The 24,613-nt window shown below is 40.3% G+C and overlaps 1 protein-coding gene across 4 annotated transcripts in view; it reads left to right on the top strand.

The window, feature by feature from the left end:
- The first annotated feature begins 3,281 nt into the window (after positions 1-3,281).
- LOC116065906 (low-density lipoprotein receptor-related protein 1-like) overlaps positions 3,282-24,613 on the top strand; it is an 88,283-nt gene continuing 66,951 nt past the window's right edge. For 2 of the 4 annotated variants that reach the window (XM_031321562.2, XM_031321546.2), the window contains exons 1-2: positions 3,282-3,866; positions 18,223-18,345. In XM_031321562.2, coding sequence (XP_031177422.1) covers positions 3,770-3,866; positions 18,223-18,345 — 220 coding nt within the window. In that variant the 5' untranslated portion in view covers positions 3,282-3,769. The remainder of the gene's footprint in view (positions 3,867-18,222; positions 18,346-24,613) is intronic. The other 2 variants (XM_031321571.2, XM_031321556.2) reach the window with 1 other exon arrangement.

Here is a 24,613-nt window from a genome sequence, read left to right as displayed (position 1 = left end):
ATGGCAACATCTTGTTATATACAGTACCATGTGAAAAATAATACAACATGAGAGTAAGTGTCTGCTGTTTGTGATGAGTAATTTAAAAACTAGCAGTATGTGAACTTGGCCTTTTTTCTTCCAAGCTGTTTGTGAAGGCTTTTATTATTATTAATATTATTATTATTATTATTATTATTATTATTATTATTATGTTAGATATGTGTTATGTAGCATATCTTAGCTTACATATTCTAGAGAAATATTATCTCTCTTTTGCCTTATGTGTAAACAAACAATTTATGTGGAAAGACATAATTTGGTCTCTGCTGCTCTGATCTAGCACTGTTTTACTCTCACATCCACATGTATACTTAAATGGATAAACTATAATCAAAGCATTTTAAGATTCCACTTTTATAATGTTGTATGCTCTACTTCACATAATGCCATGTCTTTCAAACACATTCATTTTTTGTCAGAAACACGTATGTACATTAGAAGATCTAGGACCATTTAGGTCCAAGATAATGGACATTTGTCTTTGGTGGAATAGGTTCTGCTCCCAAGGGTGCTTTAATATAATGTTAACTTTTGTGTTAGTCAAATTATCCAAGAATTGCCTTATTTATTTAGAATGGCTTTTAATACATAGTAGTGCTGTGACATTTTTCTTTCTTCCTTCTGCTTTTATGTAACCTTTTCTGATTTTACTGTATACTGTAGTTTTATTCTTGTTCCTTGATGTAAAGCACTTTGGATACCTGCTGGTTGCCGTAAAAGGCTATATAAATAAATGTTGATTGATTGATTGAGTAAATCAAATCCGTTACCTACCGTGTTCTACTCTTCGCACACGTATATTGCATGTCATCGCTTACTGGACTGACTTTTCTTCTTTACCTGTAACCTACAGCAACAAGCAGTTTGTACAGGATAAATGTAAAGTGATGGGGAATCTATAATAATATCATTAGGACCATGAAGTGTCTGCAGACTCCTGTCAGTAATCTTGAGAGTGCACTACAGCAGTGGCAGTATAGTGTTGAAAAGATAGAGTAGAGAAGCTTCTCTGTTTGTGAAAGCATTAATGTATTTCTGGCAATGTCTTTTGGGAGAGTTTTCAATGTGGTTGTTACAGGCTAGTTCCAGGGTTTGTGACAGATTTGGAGAGCTGTTCAGAGAAGGGTATGAGGGTTATGGGACGCAATGTTGGACCTACTGTGTTGTACAAACTAGAGAGTCCCAGTCTTTAAGCTGTTCAGTCGGAAGTATCTACTTCATTGTAGTATATTTGTACAATTGGGTGTCATCAGCATAGCAGTCCAGATGGACAGGAAGTTAAGTTTTTTTGTCGAAGCCAGAAACTGTCTTGTTGTTGTTAAAGAAGCTGAGGAGGGTGGGATGGTCTTTGATGTCAAATGCAGCACTCAGGCCCAGAAGAATCAGGGATAAGATGCCTTTGTGGTCGTGGTATCATTGACTTGATCATAAAGTAAATTCCAAAAAACACAACCTGTAGTGTTAGTGGGTGGGAAGCCAGCTGACGGTTGTTGCTGCTGCACTGGAGACCCCTGCATGTTGGTCGTCACGGCACCTGCACGGATGACGGTGGAATCTGGGAAGGAGTGCATGAACCTCTTGCTCGTTATGTCTTCCATGAAGCTCTGGTGGGAGAAAATATGCTGGTGACACTGTATGTCATGGAGGTAGCACATGCCAATCTTTTAACTACTACTACTTCCTCACAACAATTTTGCCTTTATGTCTTATGTAAAGCCCTTTGAATTATTGTTGAAAGGTGCTATACAAAAAGTTGCCTTGCTTTGTTTAATTTCTTTTCTATGAAACCATTTGCATTCGGCACCTTTTGACAATGCGGAAGTTATCGAACATTTTGATAAATGACTTACAAGTAGGAGTGGGTGATATGGACACAATCAATATGGAGTTCTCATTTCAACATCATATCATAATGGGTTCAAAAAGCTATTGAAGGCTCCTCCAAAAAAATGTCACTTAATGTAGCATTATTTTTCAAAATTTGAAACATGTAGACATAACCAGTTATGGTCATCACTATCCCAAAAAAAATGCTAATTTTCATACTGGTCACTAGTTTGGGGTCTCCTTAGAGTGATGGCAGGATTTTGGGATGATGCAATGTTGAATACTCTGTAGACATTCCCCCTAATTTAGGGTGGAGGCAAACCTTCAGCCAGAATTCTGTCCTCTGAAGTCCACATGAAGGCTGCATCCTTGGAAGGCTGAAATGGGAGCCTAATGAATCCAGATTGCTGCTTCAAATTATAGTGTCCTATCAAGAATTCACAAGTCTTTTTTTATTGATTTATTTATTAGGTTTTCATGAATTCATAAGTCATTTAGGCTTAATGTGTCCATCACTACCTGCAATACTACAATCAAATAAAAATGTAAATGGTCTCCAGGTGGTAGCCTATATGCATATTGCCTTTCACTCTTCATTTCAAAATGGTGTTGTTAAATTATTTTAAATACAGGAAATTATTTCGCTATTTTTAAGCTGTGTACTCAAATTGATTTGGTAAATTTCTCCCTTGGGGAGAAATAAAGTCCTCTTGACTGATCTTGATTTAAAGATTTCATCGTATCAATTAATATTCTTTAAAAAATGAATTTGTCTTCATGTTGTTTGTTTTGATTTATTTTGTTATTCATACATCAAATCTTAAGTATAGCCTATATGTATTTTTATGAGACTGATTCTTTTTTTTTTATCAAACCTTCTGTTTATTGACTAATCTGACTTATAGCTAATTTGATTACTTTTTTTTTCATTTGTAAAGTGCTTTAATTATTCCCCCTTTTTAGTGTCTAATTAAATACTGATTAGCGTTGCTAAGCTGCTCTATAACCATTTGCAAAGCACTGGAGGTGAGAAGCAATCATCATCAGTTGTTATTATTATTAGTAGCAAACTGTTGTTGTTGTTGTTGTTGTTTTTGTTTTTGTTGTTGTTTCCGGTAATAATAATATTACATATAACCATGGTCAACATTAGCACAACTAACAAAATTGCAAAGTAGTGAATAGGAAATACATATAAATAAATAGGCCTACATAAATCAATCATGTATTCGCACAAAATAATTAAGCAAGGGACTTAGTAAGAATCCAAAGCATCGTTGCAGTAAAATGACAGGAGTGTGTGATGTGATGGAGGTGGATGGTTGAGAGAGAGAGGGGAGGGCCAGCCGAGCTGCTGCTGTTGCGACGTCACTCAGCCCGTTGACTGACTGACTGAGTTCCAGGCTTCAGGCTCAATCTGCCGTCAGCAGCAGCAGCAGCAGCAGCAGAGGTAGAGGTGCTGGGGAGGAGAGGAACATTTGATCCACTACTTTATTCCCTCCTGTGGCTTCTTTCACTGGGGCAGGGAGAACAAAAGACGGATAACTGCATGATTAGAGGTGCCAGCTCTTCTTCATCTCGACTGCAAGCCAGGCTAGCTTGATGCTCAGTTCAGCCTGCTAGCCTTTGTGGTAGGGCTGTCCATGCATCCAAGGAGCCCCTAGGCAACCCCGGGCTGGCAGAAGCCTCGGCTCTTTTGCCTTGACAGTCTGCAAAAAAATATTCTGCGAGTGGGCAGACAGCAGCATCCCTGTCAGCTTCGTTGCGCACACAGAAAGCACATTTCCAGTGAGAGCATCATCGCCTGGGCACGGTTACACGTCGTCGTCTGTCTCCAACCTCCAGCTTGACAGGACCAAAAAAGCGATTGATGACTAATATTCTTTGAAGATAGGCTACAATGTTGCGCACCGCAGCCAACATGTTGGCAACAGGATTGCTTTTCTTGGGATTGTTGCACAGTTTGGAAGTATTCGCTCCGACAAGGGCTATTGATGGTAAGCAGAGCTGATTTCAAAATAACCAGAGTCTTTAATAAAATGCTTAGAAAAAAAAACTATAGAAGTGTTTGCATGCTGATTATCACAGGATTTATTGTGTTTTGGGTCTGCATGCGAGAGTAGTGCCCTGAAGGAATGACTGCTCGGTTGAGTTAAGCAACGTGGAGGGGATGAAACCGAGGCGAGACAATTAAAGCGGTCTTTTTGTCTCCCAGTGCCTCATGTAAATAATGCAATGTCACAGTCAGCGATCGCACATTTCCTCCTCCTGCCCTCCGCTGGATACATGCGCTCTTACACATGTACACTGTCAGTCATGGATGGAAATTGTAGCATAGGCCCAGTACCTGCTTAAACCACTTGTTTACATTTTTTGCACCATTTTTTTTAAACGGAAGGAGCCATCAGATACATTAGCTAGCCTACTTGTAATTGCCTCAGTGACAGAGGGGCAAATACATGATTGGTGTCATGTCTTTAAAAATGTCAGCTTTTGGAGCCTTCTGCGGAGCTGTGGTGTATATAATGTCTGGGCTTCAGTCAGTTCACGTTCAACAGATCTTACTGAGTGGGGTGCTGATGTGATGACAGCAGTCGTGCTAATCCTCAATCAAATAACTCACTAATATTTGTATTACTCCAATGGGGAATTAAAGTGTGTCTGTGGTTTTGCTCTCTTGTTAGAAAGTGTAAGTGGCTGAACGATGAACCCATGTATGTGGACTGTAATGATCACAGTTAGTTTTCCTTTATAAGCTCAGACATTTAGTGCTGCCATCAACAGGCATGTGTAGCACTGCGTCATTGTTGCGTATCACTATTATTGTTCAGCTTATCACCTGGGCTGCACAGTCTAGGACCCCCTGAATGCCAACAGTCATATTGTGATCTGTTCATAGTGAGCAGTTCAAAACATCTCCCCCCTACGACCCTGTGAACACACACTTTCACAGACTGGAACAACTTCTGGAAACTATTAAGCCTCACATTCCCACTCGCGCGCTCCTCTGTTTGGTAAGAAAGGAAAAGGGCGTTATCAAAGGGGAGTTAGTGCAGACAGATTTGTTACATTCTTTTCAGGTGAAAATGGAATGTGAGTTTATTTTTTTGGGAATGTCTGACGAGTGAATGAATGCTAAGAATATTTTTGGATGACTTTTTTTGGCAAGAAAATTTCTCCAATAAGGAGCACTAGTTGCTGTAAAGATAACCAGGGTTCTAAATTTGACATTTCATTACATCCAGTAGGATTTTAACATGCATGACTGACTTAAACCACGAGCTGCATTTTGAGAGATTCATCATCGAGCCATAAAGGCTTCCCTCTGCCTTTGAAGTCATCTCATTGCACTTAGAAATCCAGTGCTGTGAGGTTCTTAGGGATCCAAATCCACATAAATTACCACCTTAAAGATAGACTTGGATAGCCTGCAATCACCTGCAGTTTCTCCCTCCTCCTCTTTCTACAGTGACAGCTGAGAAATGCTGCCTCTGCCTTGACGCATTTATTGTTTTAGTGAAATTGTCCTCCCTCTCAGTCTATGCTTTGATTTGATGAGTCAGCCTTGTGCAACATAACAGAGATGATCACCAAACCTTAGCTTTACTTGAAAACCCAGTGGGATGCAGAAGCTGCTGGGCTTGAAAGAGCCTCTCAAGGAAACTAATTGAAATTTGTATTAATCAGTTAGACTGAATGTGACATTTACCCAATACTTTGATTTTTACTGTGTGCCCGAAACCCACATTTTGAAGCCAGCCTCAACAGACCTTAGCCAACATGTCACTTGTTGTATAGGAAGCTAGACTGCATGTTACACCCTTTCAAGCAAAGCTAAATTGCGTTTTTAACCTCTTTGATTGCCTCTTTAATTTTTAAGGCCCTTTGAACCACATATGTTACTAGTAAAGTTTTTTTCAGACTAGCCTGGAACTCCTCTTTTTCCATTTTCTAGACCTCTAAAGATTTTCTCTCACTGTCTCCATACTGTAGCCAGAACAGAGACCCTGGGCCACCAACAAACCCTGAGTTTAATTGGGTCTAAGCTGCTCTTTGTTTCCCAGAGGAGACCTCCACGAACAGTCTCAAATTGTTCAGAAGGCGCTGCTAATTGGGGGCCTAGCGGAAAAGGCCCTAATTAAAGAATTTGCATCGTTTCACTCCATGAAAGTAGTGTAGCGTCACTGCAAGAAGAGATCACTGGTCCTCAAAAATGGGCATTGCTATCCCCCAAGGCCTTAAGTGGCCTTACGTCACAGAAAATAAAACAGGAGAAATGTGATCGACATCTTGTCACTGACGACAGCTGGAATTCTAACTTGACCCATTTCTATTTTTTTCATTCAGACATCCATTTAAATGTTATTTTTGAAGTGAGCTTTCTCCATCTGAAATGCCTTGTTCTTAATTTCATGTTTCCTTATTTATCCTCTCTTAAATGTTAAACTTCTTCATTTAGTAGCACAGGCTCCTTTTGTTGTTAATTAACTCACCATCTAGTGCTTCCCCTGGCACTTTCCCCCTGTGGACTACTCTCTGTTGTAACATTTGGTTAGGCCTTAGAACTGGCTCAACATTTGGCTGTTATTGGGGTACTGCTGTCACAATAACATCCACATGGCCAAAAGGTTACCACTTTCTTGTTTACTGACAAGTGAGAGCAACATGGAAAACAGAGTGCATTTGTTAGGTCCTTGTCACCGCTGACCTTATGTCACTCATGCAACGTTTAAAAGTGGATGTAGAAAAGCAGTTAATGCAAATAACAGAGAGAGAACAGAATAGTTTATTTAACATATTTTTAAATATGTGACTTGGATCATTCAGTGCCTAACTAAACGAGTTTTGGTTGCTGATTAAATGCCTTATACGACACACTGACAACCAGCCGCGGCTGCATAACTGAGCAGGATTTAAAACCCAGTACTTTGGTCAGCAGCTTTTCCAGGGGAAAAACAACTCGGAGGCTAAGTAAAGTTCAGTCACATTATTACACCGATGGTTTATGTGGCTGAGCACTAATAATGAAATTCAATACTACTGTAGCCATAGATTTCCAACTTGCACACAATTGACAATACAACTGCGTCACACCTGATGTGAAATCTTAGTGCCCTGAAGGTATTCATTTGTAATGATCACAGTAAGTTTCTCCATTTATGAAAATACGCCCAACCCTTCATTTCTTCTTTTTTTATTTCATGAAAGAAAATACTGTCTTTTGAGCCTTTTAAATGAATAGTTTGACATTTTGGAAATATATAGCCTGCCAGCAGCCAGTTAGCATATCTTAGCATAAAGACTCGAAACAGCTACCCTGAAGGTATCAAAATCCACCCACCATCACCTCTACGGCAACCAGAGGAGAATCCAGGAAACCTTTGCTCACGGCCAAGAAATAGTCCCGCACATAACTACTAGTAAAATGGAAAATTTTAGTTTTTAACATTTTGATTTGGAAAAATCTTTGTTTGGTACAGAACCTCGCAAAACCACACTATATTATTAATAATTTTATAATTTCCTCCAATATCCTGAATTATATCGCAATATCAGTCAAAATAATCGCAATTAGATATTTTTTCCCATATCGTGCAGCCCTAGTTTCCAGTCTTTATGCTAAGCTAAGCTAACTGTCTCCTGGCTCCAGCTTCACACTGAATGGACAGATATGGGAGTGGTATAGATCTTCTCTTCTGACTTTAAGCAAGAAACCAAATAACCGTATTTTAAAAGAAATTTAGACTATTCTTTTAACGGGCAGTGGTAAGATTCATTTTGTTCATTACAAAAAAAAAAGGTTCATACAAAAGAGACTTTTTCATAATTGCCTGTGAACTCTGCTGAGGGCTTTCAAAAGCTGACATCTATTATCGCCAATGTTGTGGGTACATGTGGCCAGGCTTGGCAGAACAGCTCTATGACCCACTTGAAAGTAGTGACCTACTGATACACTATCTATATGGAGCTATTTAAGGCTAGGAGATAGGACACTGTCTCAGGAGGCCATCATAAAGAGTATGAGAAGAAACTTGCACTGGATATCATGAACATGCATGTGTATATTCACAATACATTGGCCAGCAACTTTTGACAGCACAGGTTTCAATACACGAAGGTAAGGATAGGAAAAAAAAATTACTGGTGAACGCAGACTCAAAAAAAAATGTTAAGCCCTACCCGCCAGAAGTCTTTGATTTGTAGCTAAGACCAAATGCTGAGGTGGAGGCTGTATTACTCAGTGGTTATTATATCGCTTGGGACAAAATGACAGAAATCCCTCCTGGATGATGACCAAAGGTTTAACATTTATATATTTAACACCTAGGAAGAGATGCCATTTTCCTTTCTGCATTGTGGAGACTAGAAATAACTGCCATGAAAATAAAGTTATGCAAAATACTTCTAATGAAAGTGAGAATAGAACTGGAGAGTTTGACAATTGTCTGCAGTGTTTGCAACTTCCCAACTTTTCGGCGGGTTCACCCCTGCTTCATCAGGTTGCACCATGGTTTTTAAATTCAGAGTTATTACATCTGTCTTTGTGGTACACTGTGGGGAAACGCCAATATGAGCTTTCCATACTCAGCTGTACAAAAATGTTGTTTTAATTGGTTGGGTCATGCCTGTTTGGTTAAAAGTGCAAATTCTGTCTAGCTTTAAAAATAAGTAAAAAAAAAAAATATTTACCTTATTCAGGTTCATGGAATCTGGTCAGCTGATTTTTATTAACATTTTCAAAATTTTTATTGAATACCAACAACAAGTTGACACAAAAAAAATGATGCTAACATACAGAAATGTGCACATTTCAGCTTTAAATCTGCAATAACTGATTTGTTTTTGGTCTCTTGGGGGCAGCAGAAACCTGCTGCGTAAACTACACCAACCTATTATCACCTTTTAAATTGATAAGACAAACTCGTTAGCAAACAGTTGCCTACTTACATATCCAGTAGATACGGAGTAACATTCTTTTAGAGTCATGTTAATGGCCAAGTAGTCATGTGATCCATTGTCAATATAAAACATTGATTATAGCAGCTTTAAATCCTAAAAGTCCTAAACACAGAGGATTGTTTTTTCCAGTAGCTGCTTTGCTTAAACTTACTCTAAATCCAAGTGCAAAGAAAGCCATCACTTTGATTTTATAACCGTAGCTTACTTTAGTTTAATGAAATAGAAATCATACTCCCTTGATAATTCAGCAGATACAGTTGTATTTGCATGTGTGTAAAAGAGAGAAAGTTGTATCATGTGTCATAAGAAATGTCATTAGTGATGAAGCTGTTATCACTGAGCAGCAGTCCTTCACATGGCTATCTTCTTTAGGTGTAAAGACTGAGAAAGTGTTGTCTTATGAACACTCTTTAAGTCCACGTTTAACCATTCATAAAAACGCAACAGTCGTGATCTGGCAGCACCAACTGCAGTTCTGTACACATCACTGCTAAAGATCTGACATTGTGTAATTCTGCCAGCTTGAAGGTTTTTTTCACACTTGAAGTGTGGACATCATCATTTCTTTTATTTTTGACTATGTATAATATACCTAAAGTGGCTATTTAAGTCAGGAACCCATGTTTAACGGTGAGGCCAGGCAGTCTCAGCCTCAGGTCGGATGAGCTTAATTTGCTCCACTGTGTCAGTCTGAAAGGACTGTATGTGTTGTGGAATGCACAATGGAGGCTATATCGCTTATTGTTGCTGCATAAGAGTGAACCTATCTATTCCAGTTATTAATGTACAAGATAAATCCCAAACGTCATATTGCATATTGCCTGTTCCAAACATTATTGAGTTTTAATGCCAGATAGAAATTCATTTTTTTGTTCATAAAATGTTTCCAATCTTGGTTCCTCCGCCAGATAAAATACAGTCTATTTCAGCATCAGCTCACACAACAAATACATTCATTCACATCCATTTAAGCCTCTGCTTCAGGTTTTTTTTTTACTGACATCCATTTTTTCTGGACAAATAAAAGTGCGACAGAGCATTCTCACACCTATTGTAGATTTTATACTATAGATACTTGTGAACTCATTCCCTGGAGGAAGAAAATTGAACCACACAAACAGACCTTGTTTTTCTCCATAGTACGTAAAAGTAAATATTATTTTGAGATACGTTACACATGCAAACAATACATCTTCAACCACACACATGGTCATCACCAACGTCACTATTCATGCAACCGTGATTTAGATTTATTACCAAACTTCTAATCCTAAACACAAAGTACCCAACCATAACCTTAACATAAGCCTCATTTTAACACTAATCCCTCAAACAGGCATTCACCCTTCACTTAGTGGCAGAAATCTCCTCACATGGACCCACAATCATTATTTCTGCCTTCCGCCTGAGCAAAAACACAGCATGTTGGGTAAGAGATATTTGTTGTCAATACTTGACACACATTTTAAGGTGCTATTGCATCCAATAAATCTCTATGAAATTCTGAATATTGTACACTAAGTGAACTTTCCCACACTCAACTGCATGTATGTAGGCGGTGTGGCCTCTCTGATGTACTGGTGTGCTTCTGGGAAGAGAATGGGCAACTGTTTTCTCTACTGTTATTAACCTACACACACCATTACCAAATTGAATATATTTTGCAAATCTCCCTCAACATCACATCATTCTTTATAGTTTGGAGATGATGAGGTACTTGAACATTGAATTGACTGAACTGGCTATCAAGATCGCTGAAATGTCTTAAAGGACTAGTTTGACATTTTGGGAAATGCAATAATTTGCTTTCTAAAGGAACGTTAGATGAGAAGATCGACACCACTCTCATTTCCGTCCGTTAAATGTTAGGCTACAGCTGACTGCTAGTTAATTCAATTCAAGCTTAGCTTATCAGGGTTACCTTAGCTTAGCACCACGACGGGAAACGGTGGGAAACAGTTAGCCTGGCTCTGTCGATGGTAACAAAATCTACCTAGCCATACTCCTTTATGGAATGTTACGGGCCAGATTATTTCTTGGCTGGCAGCAGTAACTTTAAACATTAAATAAATTCATTAAATAGAATGCATAAAGAGATCATTGATTTTAAATAAATAATGACTGGTTTATTATTAAAGTTGGCTCAGAATTAGTCATCGTATCAATTTCTGTTCTTTTAGCTTTTTAATATCTTAAAAGCATCAAACCACCTGTTAAAATGCACAAGGAAATGACATTTACTCTGTACATGTCAGGAAATGACATTTACAGGAAATTACATTTACTCTGTTTTCTTGGGGGAGGACCCCCAGATCCCCCCTTAAAATTGTCACACCCAAATTTTCAATGCTTCCTACGCCCATGCACACCTCTTATGGAGGGTTAACGGCCCGACTATGTCTTGGCTGGGAGCAGTAACTTGCTTCTTGGTTGCCTGGCAACTGCTCACAGCCAAGAAAATGTCCAGCACATAACCCAGCTGAAAAGATGAATCATAGTTTTTACACTTTGGTTTCTGTACACATCAAACAAAGACAATATAACTAGTTAATTGATGAACTTTAGAGGTGCTGGTAGGCAGATTTTGTTTCCTTTGGCCAGAGCCAGGCTAGCTGTTTCCCCTTGCTTCCTATCTTTATGCTAAGCTAAGCTAACCGACTGCAAATGAGAGAGGTATCGATCTTCTCATCTTACACTCTGCCAGGAAGCAAATAGGCGATTTCCCAAAAGGTCAAACTCTTTGACTGAAGGTCCTTCTAACTGTTATGTCAGCTTATTAGAAATGTAGCGGTCCAAAAATGTGTAACGGCATAATAACATTATTCAGATCACTGATTAGGATTTACTGTGTTACTGATCAAATGTCTTGTTTAAGGCTTCATCATCACAAAATCATGGTGAGAACCCATCGTTAGCTGTAGCTGTCGTTAGCTGTAGCTGTCGTTAGCTGTAGGTGTCATTAGCAGCGCTCATTATGCTTCTGCATATGCATAGTGAATGTGAGAGAATCTTGTCACGTTCCAAATAGCTTATGTGTCACACTGAAACTTGAAACTTTTACCGGTCTTATGAAAAGGCACTAAAGAATTTTATATAATCTTCTTTAATATGTTTCCCTAGGCAGCATACTAAGTAGGCTTAATTGTCATTTTACTCCCTGTGCAGCTACGTACAGCGTGTGCTCTAGCAATGGTGTGGCAAAGGGATTTGTCTAAACTGACTAACTTTATAATGATGGATCACACCTTGTGGTTTTCTGCTTCGTCCCCAACGCTGCTGCAGAATGCGATTTAATCCTTATGTGGAAGTAAAGGAGATCGTAGCCTCCGCCCTGTGTGCTCCCACACTGACTGCAGTACAAATAGCAGTCTTGGTTGATTACCACTCTGGGGTTGAGACATGGTGGAATCTCAGCCAGACATCCAAATAGCTCTTAATTAAGTTCACATTTGATTACTCTGCTTGGCTTAATAGGTTCTGCCTCTCACTACCACAAAGGCTTGTAGGTCGACAGGGTTTGTGCTCAGATCTGACCGGTAAAATCCAAACGGTCGCAGGCAGGACTGTGTTGTCCTGCATGGCAGAGCCCCATTTTACTTGGCAACAATCACCAGACATGAGCACATTCCTGATGTTAATTCTTCTCAGCTCTAAGTGCATGTGTAACACATACTTACATAGATTTGCAAACACACAGACTGTCTCACAACTCATAAAAACATGATTAAATTAAACATTCATCCAGGGGGTGAGCAGTCGAGCAGCTATACACGCAGACAGAAACATCCCCGAACTTTTACTCTTGATGCCATCTTTCAAAATATTTATATAATAATGGTGACTGTTTTGTAAACATGAATATGCTTTGTCGTTCATTCTCTATGGTAAGCATGTCTAAATTCTGTCTAAACTTCTATTCTCTACTGACTAGACTTCTACAGCTCCTCCAAACTCTGCCGGAAAGGTTTATCTAAGAGGCACAGCTGGGGCCTCTTTTTCTCTGTTTTGTAACATGACAAATTGGAAAACTTTTTTCCCCTCCCTCTTCCTTCTTCTCACTCTCTTCCATTGCAAAATACTGAAGTGTTTGTGTCTGAGCTGTGGAGGAGGATGAGGAGGTGGCAGGCCGCAGCCAAACAGGCCAATATAGACACTTCCTTTGTTTTTTAGCTCTTAGCAGGTTAGGTCAGTGCAAAGGTCAGCAAAACAGCCCGCTGCCCCTCTCGCTTTATGCTCTACACCAGTCTCTTCCTATATGTCTTCCCCTTTGGCTTTGTTGTGGCTGTTTGCCGTCTCATTACTGGCCAAACTTGGTCTTGTGTTGACTAAATCTAAAAAGAAAGTTCATCAGGCCTGTTGTGCTGCTGAACACAAAATATTAAAAACATTTTTCACTTAATATTCTTTGTGGATTGGTTCAAATTGGTTATCATTCATATCCTGCAGCATTTATAATGTTTTATTCTGTCATATTCTCTTAAGAAATTTAGCCATGTCTCCATGTTAAACTGGCCATGTTGCAGTGTTATTCCAGTCTGTGGCTCTCTGAAAAGAAAAAGTGTGCATAAAGGTTTGGCCAAGTGGGCGTCATTGTCAAGATTGATTACACACAATTCAGGCTGTTTATCTTGCCCTCATATAAACCTCCCTTTTCTAAATATTTAAAAAGATAACAAAGCTTTATCATGTCCCAGTGAAAAGTATTTGGGATAGCAGGACCATCCTCTCCCCTTGAGAAAGTGCTTTAGTGCAAGTACACGCTATCTTCAGTAGACTAAACTTTTTTTCTCAGCAGACATTGCAACATAACCATGCATTTATGCATGCACAAATAAATATCAATGCCTATGTCGTACTTCTCTCTGACCTTCTCAGTCTCTAACAGTCATTCTGACATATACAAGGTGTGCATGTGAGTGACTTATGTTTATAAAAGTACAGGGGAAACCCAAGTCTGTTGCCTCACAGAGCCAGGTAGATTCCAGGGTTATGAAATGATACTTAAAAAACAGAAAGAAGATAATCATCCGTGCACAGTATTGTGTAAAACGAGTATTCAATTAGCTTTTTTAAGCCGTGCCAACACCATGGTTCTATGGATGGCAATGTCGGTCTGTCGGTCAGTCCACCACTTTGGTCCAGACTTAAATATCTTGACAGCTATTCAATTGATTACAATGACATGTTGTACAGACAATCATGGTCCCCAGAGGATAAATCCTACAGACTTTGGTGTCTCACCAGCAGGTTGAAATGTTTGGCTTTCAGTGAAATATCTCAGCAGCAACTATTGGATGGCATTAGGTACGGATATCCAGGGTCCCCTGAGGATGAATTCTAATGACTGGTGATTCCCTGACAATTACTCTAGTGCCACCAGTTAATGGTTCCCAGTGGATGGATTGTTATAACTGTAATGATTATAAGACTTTTCCTCTATCGCTGCCATGAGGGCGACATTTGTGGCTTGGAATGACATGTCTCTGCAACTATTGAATGGATTGCCATGCCATGCCATGGTTTGTAATAACTTTGGACATCCTCTGACTTTTCATCTTGTACCATCATCAGGTAAACATTTTAGTTTGTCCATTACCTGCAAAACTAATGACATCAGCCTCAGCTGTACTTTGTGTTTAGTCCTAATTAGCAAATGTTAGCATGCTAACACACCAATCCAAGATGGCGAACACGATGTTAGCATTTAGCTCAAAGCACTGTTGTACCTAAGATCAGCATCACATAGCTGCTAACATGGCTGTAGATTTGTGTTATACTAGGGCTGATAGATGGACAATGTTTGCAAGTTTGCAGATACTTAACTGATCCCTGACATTCTGGTTTGTGGTTAACCTCTACTGTGAGGTAAGAGCACTGGAAAAGTTACAGAACAGCAGTTCTGGAGCTGGTGCAAATTTTCACTTGAATGGTGGCTGTCCAGTTGAAGGTGCAATACCTTACGCTGCCTGCTTTGTAGACCGGATTCCATACTGCTCAAGCCCCCTTTCAGCTCTGCTGTTGACAGCACTTTAAGTCCGCCAATGAGTGGTGCGTGATGAGGCGGTAGTCTAAATGTCTGCTGCAGCTTTGTAGTGCCCTGGTTGATCTCAGAGGCCAACCTCCAACTTATTTATAGCGCCGCTGTGGGTGTCGGAGGAAATGGGGCTGTGGCTGGGGGTGAGGCTTGTGTTTGCTGTAGAAGAGGACTCTTCCTCCCAACCAGACGGAGCTCATCTTGGAGGACCATCAGACAGCGGCGGGGGCAGAGGGCAGTGGATTTGTAATCCGGCCCAAATGGCGATGACCCAAAGCATTTTCACTCAGCCACCATTTTGGTAAACACACAGGCAGCTCATTGATAGCATGTGTGACATTCCTCCATCCCATCTCAGTACCCCAGCCCAGCTCAGTCTGTTCTTAGATCTTCAGGCCTGCCCCAAGCTGCGAGAGCCCTGCCCCCCTTTGACTTGTAGTTCGCTTCCCTGCCTTTCCATTTTCTCTCATAGCTGCAGTTCACCCAGCTTGTTCTCTTATGTCATCATGTGCCATTTCCATCTGTTTACAATCTTTTTCTGCTTCATTCATTCACTCTTCCTCCCTGCATCATTTCCTTTTGAAACAAAGGACAAATACATATGACACCTGTTGCATTGTGCACTAGTTCACAAAACAGTGAGACTCTCTTTAAACTTAAATATTTTAAACCGGTTAAATCCTGATTGTGTCAAATGTGTTAAAATGTTCTCCAGAGACGTATTGATTGTGCTTGACATGCAGTAAATCTGTACACTACAGTATGTATGCAATATTTCCATACCACCAACCAAAAGCAATAACATCCATCACATAAACTTATCTGCTCAAAATGTTAGACCCAAAAGCAATTGTAGAAAAAAGGAAGGAAGAAGAAGAAAGTGACACTTTTCAGTTATACTGTTGGTGTGCAAATACATATGATTACTGCCAATTTTAGAATAATTTTTTTTCTGACCGTCTAATTAAAATTATTGGATGGCTGTTAACTGTAGGTCTGATTAACAAAGAAACCATAAACAACCTCCATCATTCATCTTTTTTTTCATGATCTGCCATTTCCCCTTTGAACCGATTATTATTACAGATAATATTAAAGTGAAGGAGGCGTTCGCACTCATTATTGTTATCCAGCAATTAATATTTATTTTAACCATCTATCAGTGTAATTTCCATTCAGGCATGTCCCACTCTAATTCACATCATAAAGGGGATTATTAAATCATGTAACAGAATATCAATACATACATATGCACAAGAAATAATACATTCTTAAACATAAATGGCACATGCATTCAGTGTCTGAGCAGTAAAGTCCACTTGCAAACTGTGGTTGGACTGATCTCTACGGAATAGGCTAACGTTTTTTAATGCAGGCGTGGATGTTTGTCAAACTTTTAATTTTAAAACAGCGTTGGCAGTAGTAAGTGCGTCACAGTGAGGAATCGTGGATGCAATTAGAGGAAGTGAGATGTACCAATTGTCTGTACTCTCCACCCTGACCACCGGTGTGGTTTGTGCTGTCTAGATTTTTAGCATTTGAGTTTGTTTTATTGGGAAATTCAGAACAAAGGCATAATACTAACAATAGAAAGTAGTGTGCAGGGAGAAGAAAAATGGCCAAAAAGAGAAATTTCATTGCCTCTGCCTAAATGATATAAAACAATCGTCACAATATTCAACATATATGCAGTTATGTTTATAACTACTGTATATTAAAAAAAAATCTTTTTTTTGATTGGATGACCTGAGGCTGACTGTAATGGCGGCTCTGGACGTGGACTTTGTCTTCACTCCCTTTGCGTCTCTCATATCATCACAGCTAGCTGAGCTGGTGGTCCAGTAACCCTCCTGACCTACTTCCTCTGGTCCCTGATATGCCTCTGTCAGCAGCATATTGTGGTTGAGTCAGGTGTGCACTCATCCCACAGCCATTATTGGAAGCCGAGTTAACAGCACGTTGAGTTAAAGCATGTCTAAATAAACAATAGACAATAGAGAGACGCACCGCAACTAGCTGCCTGCTATGGCTCGTGTTGACACCTCTAAACAAACAAATAAACACGCACAAAAGAAGAGGGATGAGCGGCAAAGAGGAAACGCTTTAACACAGGCCTGATTGCATTTCATGAATAATTCAAATCCTTCTGAGTTCTGAGAGAGAATAAGATGCCCCTCTACACACACACACACACACACACACACACACACACACACACACACACACATACAGCGGTAGAGAGGTGGATAAGTGGGGAGTCTGTGAATGTGTGTAGCAATATGTCAGGTTGAATTCATGGTATTTAGGTTGAGCTCCATATCAAGATGTCCTTCACCACTGGAGAAAGCTAGCATTAAATGTAAATACGGTCATCCTTATTACAACTTGGGAGTGTGCACGCATTATTATAAAGTGGTTAGCCCTTGTGCTAACCTTAGTCACACCATAAAATGAGTTTGTTAGACATTTTAATAATAAATAACATGGAGGGCATGGAAATAAAAGGCTTGTTTATGAAACCAGGACAATACGAATAGCACAGCCTAAGTAGCCAATCCATTAATTTTTGCTTTTCTTTACTTTTCAATGACAGCTTAATGAAAGACCGCTACAAGGGTGAGGTCAACTCTAACATTTTCAAATAAAGTTAGTAAAATCCCAAATACTGAGCGCACACCTCACCCTTTTAGTTGCAGCAGACTAGAACTGTTTTTCATTTATCCCACTCAGCAGTAAATTGTTGTATGAACCTCAACTCAGAGCTTCCCCTGACTGCCCCTGGGTGACTCAGCTGTGTGTGTGTGTGTGTGTGTGTGTGTGTGTGTGTGTGTGTCAAAGTGTTTACTTGCTGTTCTGAGAGGACTTGAATTAGTGTGGGTTTGAATACACGCCCCCATTTGGCTATGGCTGGAGTGGGCAGTTTTTCCTCTCTCTCTCTCTCTCTCTCTCTCTCTCTCTCTTTCTTTCTCTCTTTCTCTCTTGGATTGGTTGGATTGAAGGAGAAATGGATGATAGGGGTGCAATCCACAGAAGAAGATGTTCTTTGATATCCTCCAGACAGGTTGCATCACCAATATTGGCATATGAACACTGACCTGGATATTTAGGCACAGCAAGTTTAAGTAATGCCTGCATGTGTGTGTGTTTGAGTTTTTGTGCATCCATTCTCTATCCCCTCCATCAAGTAGGAACTTTCCAAGACCTAATTAGGGCCAGTGAGGGCCACTATTGACTCTGAACACAACAGGCCCGCTCGCTAATGAGACCTCAGCAATAAAGATCACCGACACAAGAGGAGCTATTTATTTTTCTACCAGAATTTTTTTAATTAATTCACTTTTTTCTTTGTCTCCTTTCAGTTCCAAAGACCTGCAGCCCAAAGCAGTTTGTGTGTAAAGACGGTGTGACGTGCATCTCTAAGGGCTGGCGCTGCGATCGGGAGAAGGACTGCCCAGACGGCTCTGATGAGGAGCCTGATGTTTGTAAGTCTTAAAAAATATAAAATGATGAGTTTAAACAGTCCAGTATATTGTATCCAAACACTTTGGGCTACCTTCTTGTGTACCCTGATTGTGAAATGAACAACTGAAATGTTAGCCGAACCTTTGATTTTAATTATCTAAAAAAATGCAAAGTTGGTTCATGTAACATCTTCAACCCATCTGTGCAGGATATGCTCTTTTACCAATGTGAAAATTATGTAGATTGATTTGACTTGAATACTATTCCACAGTTGGAGTCACCAAGTCTAAAACCGCCTCAGAAATAGATCGAAAAAATATCTTTTTTTGTAATCGCAAAGATATGCTAATATGTCAGTGTAGCGTTTGATCCCTCCAAACACATTCTAAAATCAGTAAATTAACGTTGACTGATTAGATTTATTTGGCTAACCACAGCCAGGCTGGAGAAAACAATGGGATGTTTTATAAGCGAGAGAGAGAGAGATCATTCTGCTTATAAACAGTTCTGTCATGCCCAATCTTTTTTGATATAGGTGATTTCTTTTCGCATTGAGACCCACAGAGGATGCAGTCATGAGCCAAACCGAAAGTAGTACTAAAAAAAAAAAAAAAACAGCCGTCGTTTGAAAGTCTTCATTAGCGTGGAGATGTTTTGAGGCTGAATCCCTAGGGAGAGGATGAAAGCAGCAGTGTCTTTTTGGTCAGTCTCTCAGACTGAAACGCCTGTAGTTTTCTAAGAGGACAGAGGGCTTTGGGTGGGTAGGGGGGGCTGTGTGTGTGTGTGTGTGTGTGTGTGTGTGTGTGTGTGTGTGTGTGTGTGTGTGTCTGTCTGTCTGTCTGTCTGTCTGTCTGTCTGTCTGTCTGTCTGTCTGTCTGTCTGTCTGTCTGTCTGTCTGCTGCTTGTCTGAGGTGGGGAGTGGCCTGGGAGAGAGTGAGTGAGGCCACGTAGAGTGCTGTCGCTGCAGTCCAGACGCAGAGACTGTATGAGAGTAGGTCTGGAAGTCATTAGAGACTCGCCCAGAGCAATGGAGAAACCTGCTGTTTTTCACAACCTGCTCTTTTCCCCCCTTCTCATATGTGGGTCAGCCTTCTTCAGTGTCTCTATCTGGGACAGAAAAAACAGTGACTCCATCCTCCTCCAGTCTTTTGCTACTCCCTTTAGCTTTTGCCAAATTCTCAGTTATAGGACCTATGCTGTAGGGACCTGACGTTTCTTAGTGTCAGGGTGGAAAACTCAAGTGAGTCTGACAAAATAAATTACCAATCCTTATCTTCGCTTCCTCAGACTTTAGGTGTTTTGTTGAAGTTTGTTTTGAGATTGTTATTGAGGAACGTGGCAAGTAAAGGTGCATTACAAAAGTTGAAGTAAACACTAGTCTGTCAGGGTACTTTTAATTGGAATTGTGGCTTTCTTTCTGTTTGATTGAAATTAATTAAGGATAAGTCTGGCGATATACTGTAGTTTTCGTTTTGTCAACAAATCTCTTGAAAAGACCACAATCATCAATTAATTGATCCTATTGACAAGTATTGCCTGAGTAGCCAAAGCCTTATATTCCTCTGAGCCATAGACCCACATTGTTGTTCAAAATCTATGTACAACTACATCAGTGAGCCACACAGTGACACTGGGTGACATATTTCTTCATTACGACGAACATTTCCCACATACACGGTCCTGCTGCTGTAAATCGTTGCTAGTGGACCAAATTTGCGATTAAATGAGTCCCCAACAAATGCACTATTTACTCTTGTTTGAGTGAAACTTTTAAAGAATTAAAGTATATATTTGTGACCCATTTCAAAAGATTTACTTCAGTGTAACCACAACATCCATCATTCTGTTCAGATCTTTGGCACGTCTTCCCCCTCTCTCCCTATGTTTCCTGAGGCTCTAGTCTCTAAAACAAACCAAAATTGGACGTTTGATGCAGAGCAGATCTTGGGTGTCAAAGCTGTGGCGTACTGAATGAATATCGGCCCAGTTAAATATGGTTGATTAACAGTTTTTGTAGCTCATCAGATGTATACAGAAAAAGGAGTTGCCACAAGGATTGAAAATTAAAACTGATTGAAATGCCATGTTGTCATATGTTTTATGAGCATGTATCCCAAACTGTATGTACACCACCCATACACTGAGAAGTCTTTGCAGTTTTATTGTTGTGATAAATGTGCCCTTTGTGAAGGTGCTTTTGCAGATGCTTCTGGTTGAAAAGATGCATGAGAGAGATTTATTTATTCACTCATGTGGATGGAGCTTCACAGTGGCCTTTGTTAGTGTGTTGGCTATTGCTAGTGAAGTCGGTCACTGTCCAGTGCAGCTGCTTTGCCCTGCTGTGTAACCCCCACAATGCTGTTCTTTGTACCCTGGGGTGCTGGGTCAGACTGGCATAGAGGGATACTGAAAGAGTAAAACAAAAACAAAATGGTTGTCTGGGCCTGACCTTTAGAGCATTGATCTGCATTCCTAATCAATGAACAATTGAAAACCATGCAATGGAGATAAAGTTTTTGTTTTCTCTTGATAGCCTTCGGGAAGGGTGGAGGCTCTCATAGAGCTTTCATCTCCTCAGGCTTCAGACTTTATTGGGGTCCTGAAATATTCCCACGTGCATTGAGTGTGCTCTAGAAACACAGGAAGTGTGTAACGCTGACATGATGTCCTCTGCCCCTGGGCTGTAATAAGGGCAGCTTTACAGACAGTTCCCACCTAGACTGCAATTAGCTCTTTAGGAGATAAAGCACTTTTGTAATAGCCACTTTCAGAGTGGAAAACACAATCGTTCATGATGTAATGTGCGTCTCACTGACTCAAAAGAAATGAAAGACTGCCTTCAAAAGAAGACTCTACTTAATCAGGTGTTTGACCCACAGCCGTCGCAATGAGAATATATTTGATAAATGGTGTCATTTTGACCCAAAGCCAGTGGTTTTCCTGTTCAGATATGGAAGAAGAAGTGATCTGTTTGATCCTACCACTGTCTCCTAAAAGCCGCCACCACCCAGTCTAGATAGCCATCAACATATCAAGAAAAAAACAACCTTTGCTCAACATGAAAGAGTCTATCGCCTTGCAGCGCCCTGTCCCTGCAAGAACTGGCTGCAGGTGTGAGAGCATGTCCACGCAATCTGCTCTTTTACGCACACTATCATCATCCTAAGAATCCAAAGCACCCCTCAATTTAAAATTGAAATTATATGTAAGATCTGTAGTCTCCTATGACTTCATCTCACAAGGATAGGAGTAAATTAAAATGAAGTTGTCTTTAGCACACATAGCACATTTTTTTAGCAGTGCCAAACAAAATTGTCTCAAAATGACCAATTAAAGACATATATAGAAACTGAAGAATATATATATATATATATATATATATATATATAAGGTTGTGGTGAGCCGGATGTGAGGACTTGAGGCTAGGGCAGTAGAGAGGGCAAAGCTGGCCCCTTGAAGCAGGACAAGAGAGTCCGGTCTGTGTTTAGCCAAGAAAAGCGTGTCAGGGGTTTAAATTTTAAAAAGACCATTATGTAATACCAGCAAGGCTCTCCGCAGAAGGGGTTGGTGCAGGACAGAGGCACCCTTATGACAGGCGGGGGTGTATTGGGGGACTGTGAGCAAGCCTGGGATAAGAAGAGAGATAGAGAGTTTATGATGCAGGAGAATGTTGAACCCCCCCTACACACTGCTTGTTAAAGGTATTAACTACCTTGTGTCTGATTAGTAGCAGTAATAAATGACTACATCCTGTATGGGATATTGCATTATTGAATACACAGCTTATCGTCTGCAGTGGTTGTTTGATTTCTGTCTCCTCGGGTTTCTTGGCTCTTACAGTGACGATTACTCTCATCCTCCTTTCCGACCCCCTTGGCCCTTTCCTGTCATTTGCAAAGCTGTTTTTCTATGCGATAATTAGTTGTCTGTCCTTTAAATTAGTTTTCTAGTGCCCTAAGTAACAAATAAAAATGACTGTCTGGAGAGGGACTTGACGCTTAATTTGTGATGATTAAAATTAGTTTGTTTTCTGGGTAAGAACTCTAAGCCAAAACAGACCTAAATGCCTTTCAGATCTTAAGTTATTCTGGGGCAGCAGCATGGTCCCTCTCTGCTCCTTACAAGAAAAACTTGCATAATAAAAATAGTTTTAAGTTAATCCTCGGTCCACTATGAGGAAATAGGTGGCGAATGAATCAAATAATAAATCTTTTCAATCTGAGAAATAGAGTCGCTACGTAAGAACCTTATTCAGTGGAAAATAGATCTATTTTTCTTCTTCATCTGTGTGTTTGTGAGAGAAAAAGGGAGAAAGAGATACAAAAAAGTGTCTGTGTGTTATTTGATTTTTAATTATCTGTCCTTTTATGCATAAGCTTGTGGAAAAATGTGTGTGTGGGATGAATGACATACAAATACAGATAAAGATCAATCTATTTATTCGGTTGGGGGTATGTGGTGGTGTTGTTCTGTATGAATATTGCAATTTACTTTGCTGATAGAACTGTTTACTTAGTGGTTTCTGTGCCCTGAGGAGCAGTGGTGCTGCTGCTGTGTTTGGAGAAGGTTCAGTTTGTTGTGCTTTTGAGAGCTGGATTTAGCCTTCCTGCTTTGCTTGTCGCCCTGCCAGCCACCCCAGAAGCCCCCCCAGGAAGGAATGAAAATGTGGTTTTGATATCTTGGAAGAAAAGGGGTAAGGAGAGAGAGCCAAAGATCCAATCATCAGAGAAGGCATAAAGTCTGCCACCAAGGTGAAAGCCAGATATGATTATATTAAACTGCATTAATGCGGTCAATTTGTATAAAAACATTGTTAAACCAAGATGTGATTGCCGCCTTGACAAAGGGAATTCATGTAGCTGAAAATAAACCCACTTCTTCTGGCGGCACCTAAAGGTGTGGTTGGAGTGGCAGGCTAATGTGTTGTGTTCCACCTGCAGAGTGAAGTGTTTATAGGATAACTGTCAGAAATAAACAGTAGTATTGTTACCCTCGGTGCTCTGTGGCTAGCTGTTGCTGTGCCTGCTCTTTTGCTGCCTGTGATATTTTTGACAAGACTGTGTTGAGTGGCAACATGAAAATAACACACTCCGATATTAGCCACTCTGTCCTCTCTTAACCTAAATGGAGCTCTGGTGTTGTCTTGTTTTTATCAGTGCCGTGTCCTAGTTGTTTGGAGTTTTGTTTCTTTGTCAGGGCAGACGAAAGAGGGAGGTCAATGGGCTCGGGGCTTATTGGTCAAGATTCGGGTGCTTCGTCCAAGAAATCATGTCATGTGGGCCAAGAGCATCACAGGGAGGGCCAGCCGGTTCGTGAGGACATGGCCATCAGTGGTCAGACAAACCCAGTATTAGTATGTCATTAAGAGCTGCTGGCAGTAAACTGGTGCAACACTATTTATTCATGAGGTATATTCATGGATCAACATGTTAAATTATTCAGCTATATCTGGATGGTTGATGTCTGTGAAAAGCATGCAGGATTATTTTTAATTATCTTGCTTGTTAGTAGGATATGTACTGTATGTGTGTTTCTGCCATTGTTTCATATGCTGAATCGTCTGTAGTTTTTTAGAAGAAACTCAAGAGCCTCGTTGCTCTGTACAGTTGGCCTCATTCTGGCCCACATAAAGTCCCTTTTATGTGTTAGCACTGGCAGCATCTCGTTATTTGTTTGTGTGTTTGTTATTGGTTGAACAAGCATTGTGTTGACTACCATACTGAGGGGAAGCATGAACTAGTGAATGGAAAATCCCCACAGCCTAACAAGCTTTGGGCTCCGGTGCAGCCTGATCCAGACCCAGATCCTGACTCCTTCTCAGTCAGCTGGGCCTCTTTTCCGCCACTGGAGAGGAGACACAAATCAAGAGACCGTTTCAAAGATGAATAAATCTCAAACTCAGTCATGAAAGTATGAACTGTCCAAGCAAGGAAAATGTGTTTAAATATTAATCCTAAAACACCACATACTTAGAAAGTGCCAGCTCCCCTTTCACCACTATGTCCCCGTGGCCCTCGCCATTTCCCCGGCTCTCCCTCCATGTAGCCGTGCCACAGTTCAGATCAGGCCTCACACGTGACGCTGCTTACAACACTGCAGCTCAGCCTGCTTTGTTAGGGGTCACAGCCGATTTGTGTGATTCAAACAATGGCCTTAGTTCTCTTGCCCCCCCCCCCCTCACTCCCTAGTACTGGAAAAGTGCATGTGATCTACCTCTATGTATAGCAGCTTAAATGCTCCACTCGTGCAAAGTGTCTGAAATCCAGCATACAGCAATTGTTTTTGATA

Source organism: Sander lucioperca, chromosome 6, assembly GCF_008315115.2.
Source record: "Sander lucioperca isolate FBNREF2018 chromosome 6, SLUC_FBN_1.2, whole genome shotgun sequence".
In the NCBI taxonomy this organism is placed as follows: Eukaryota; Metazoa; Chordata; class Actinopteri; order Perciformes; family Percidae; genus Sander; species Sander lucioperca.
This window is presented reverse-complemented; position numbering and strand designations above follow the sequence as displayed.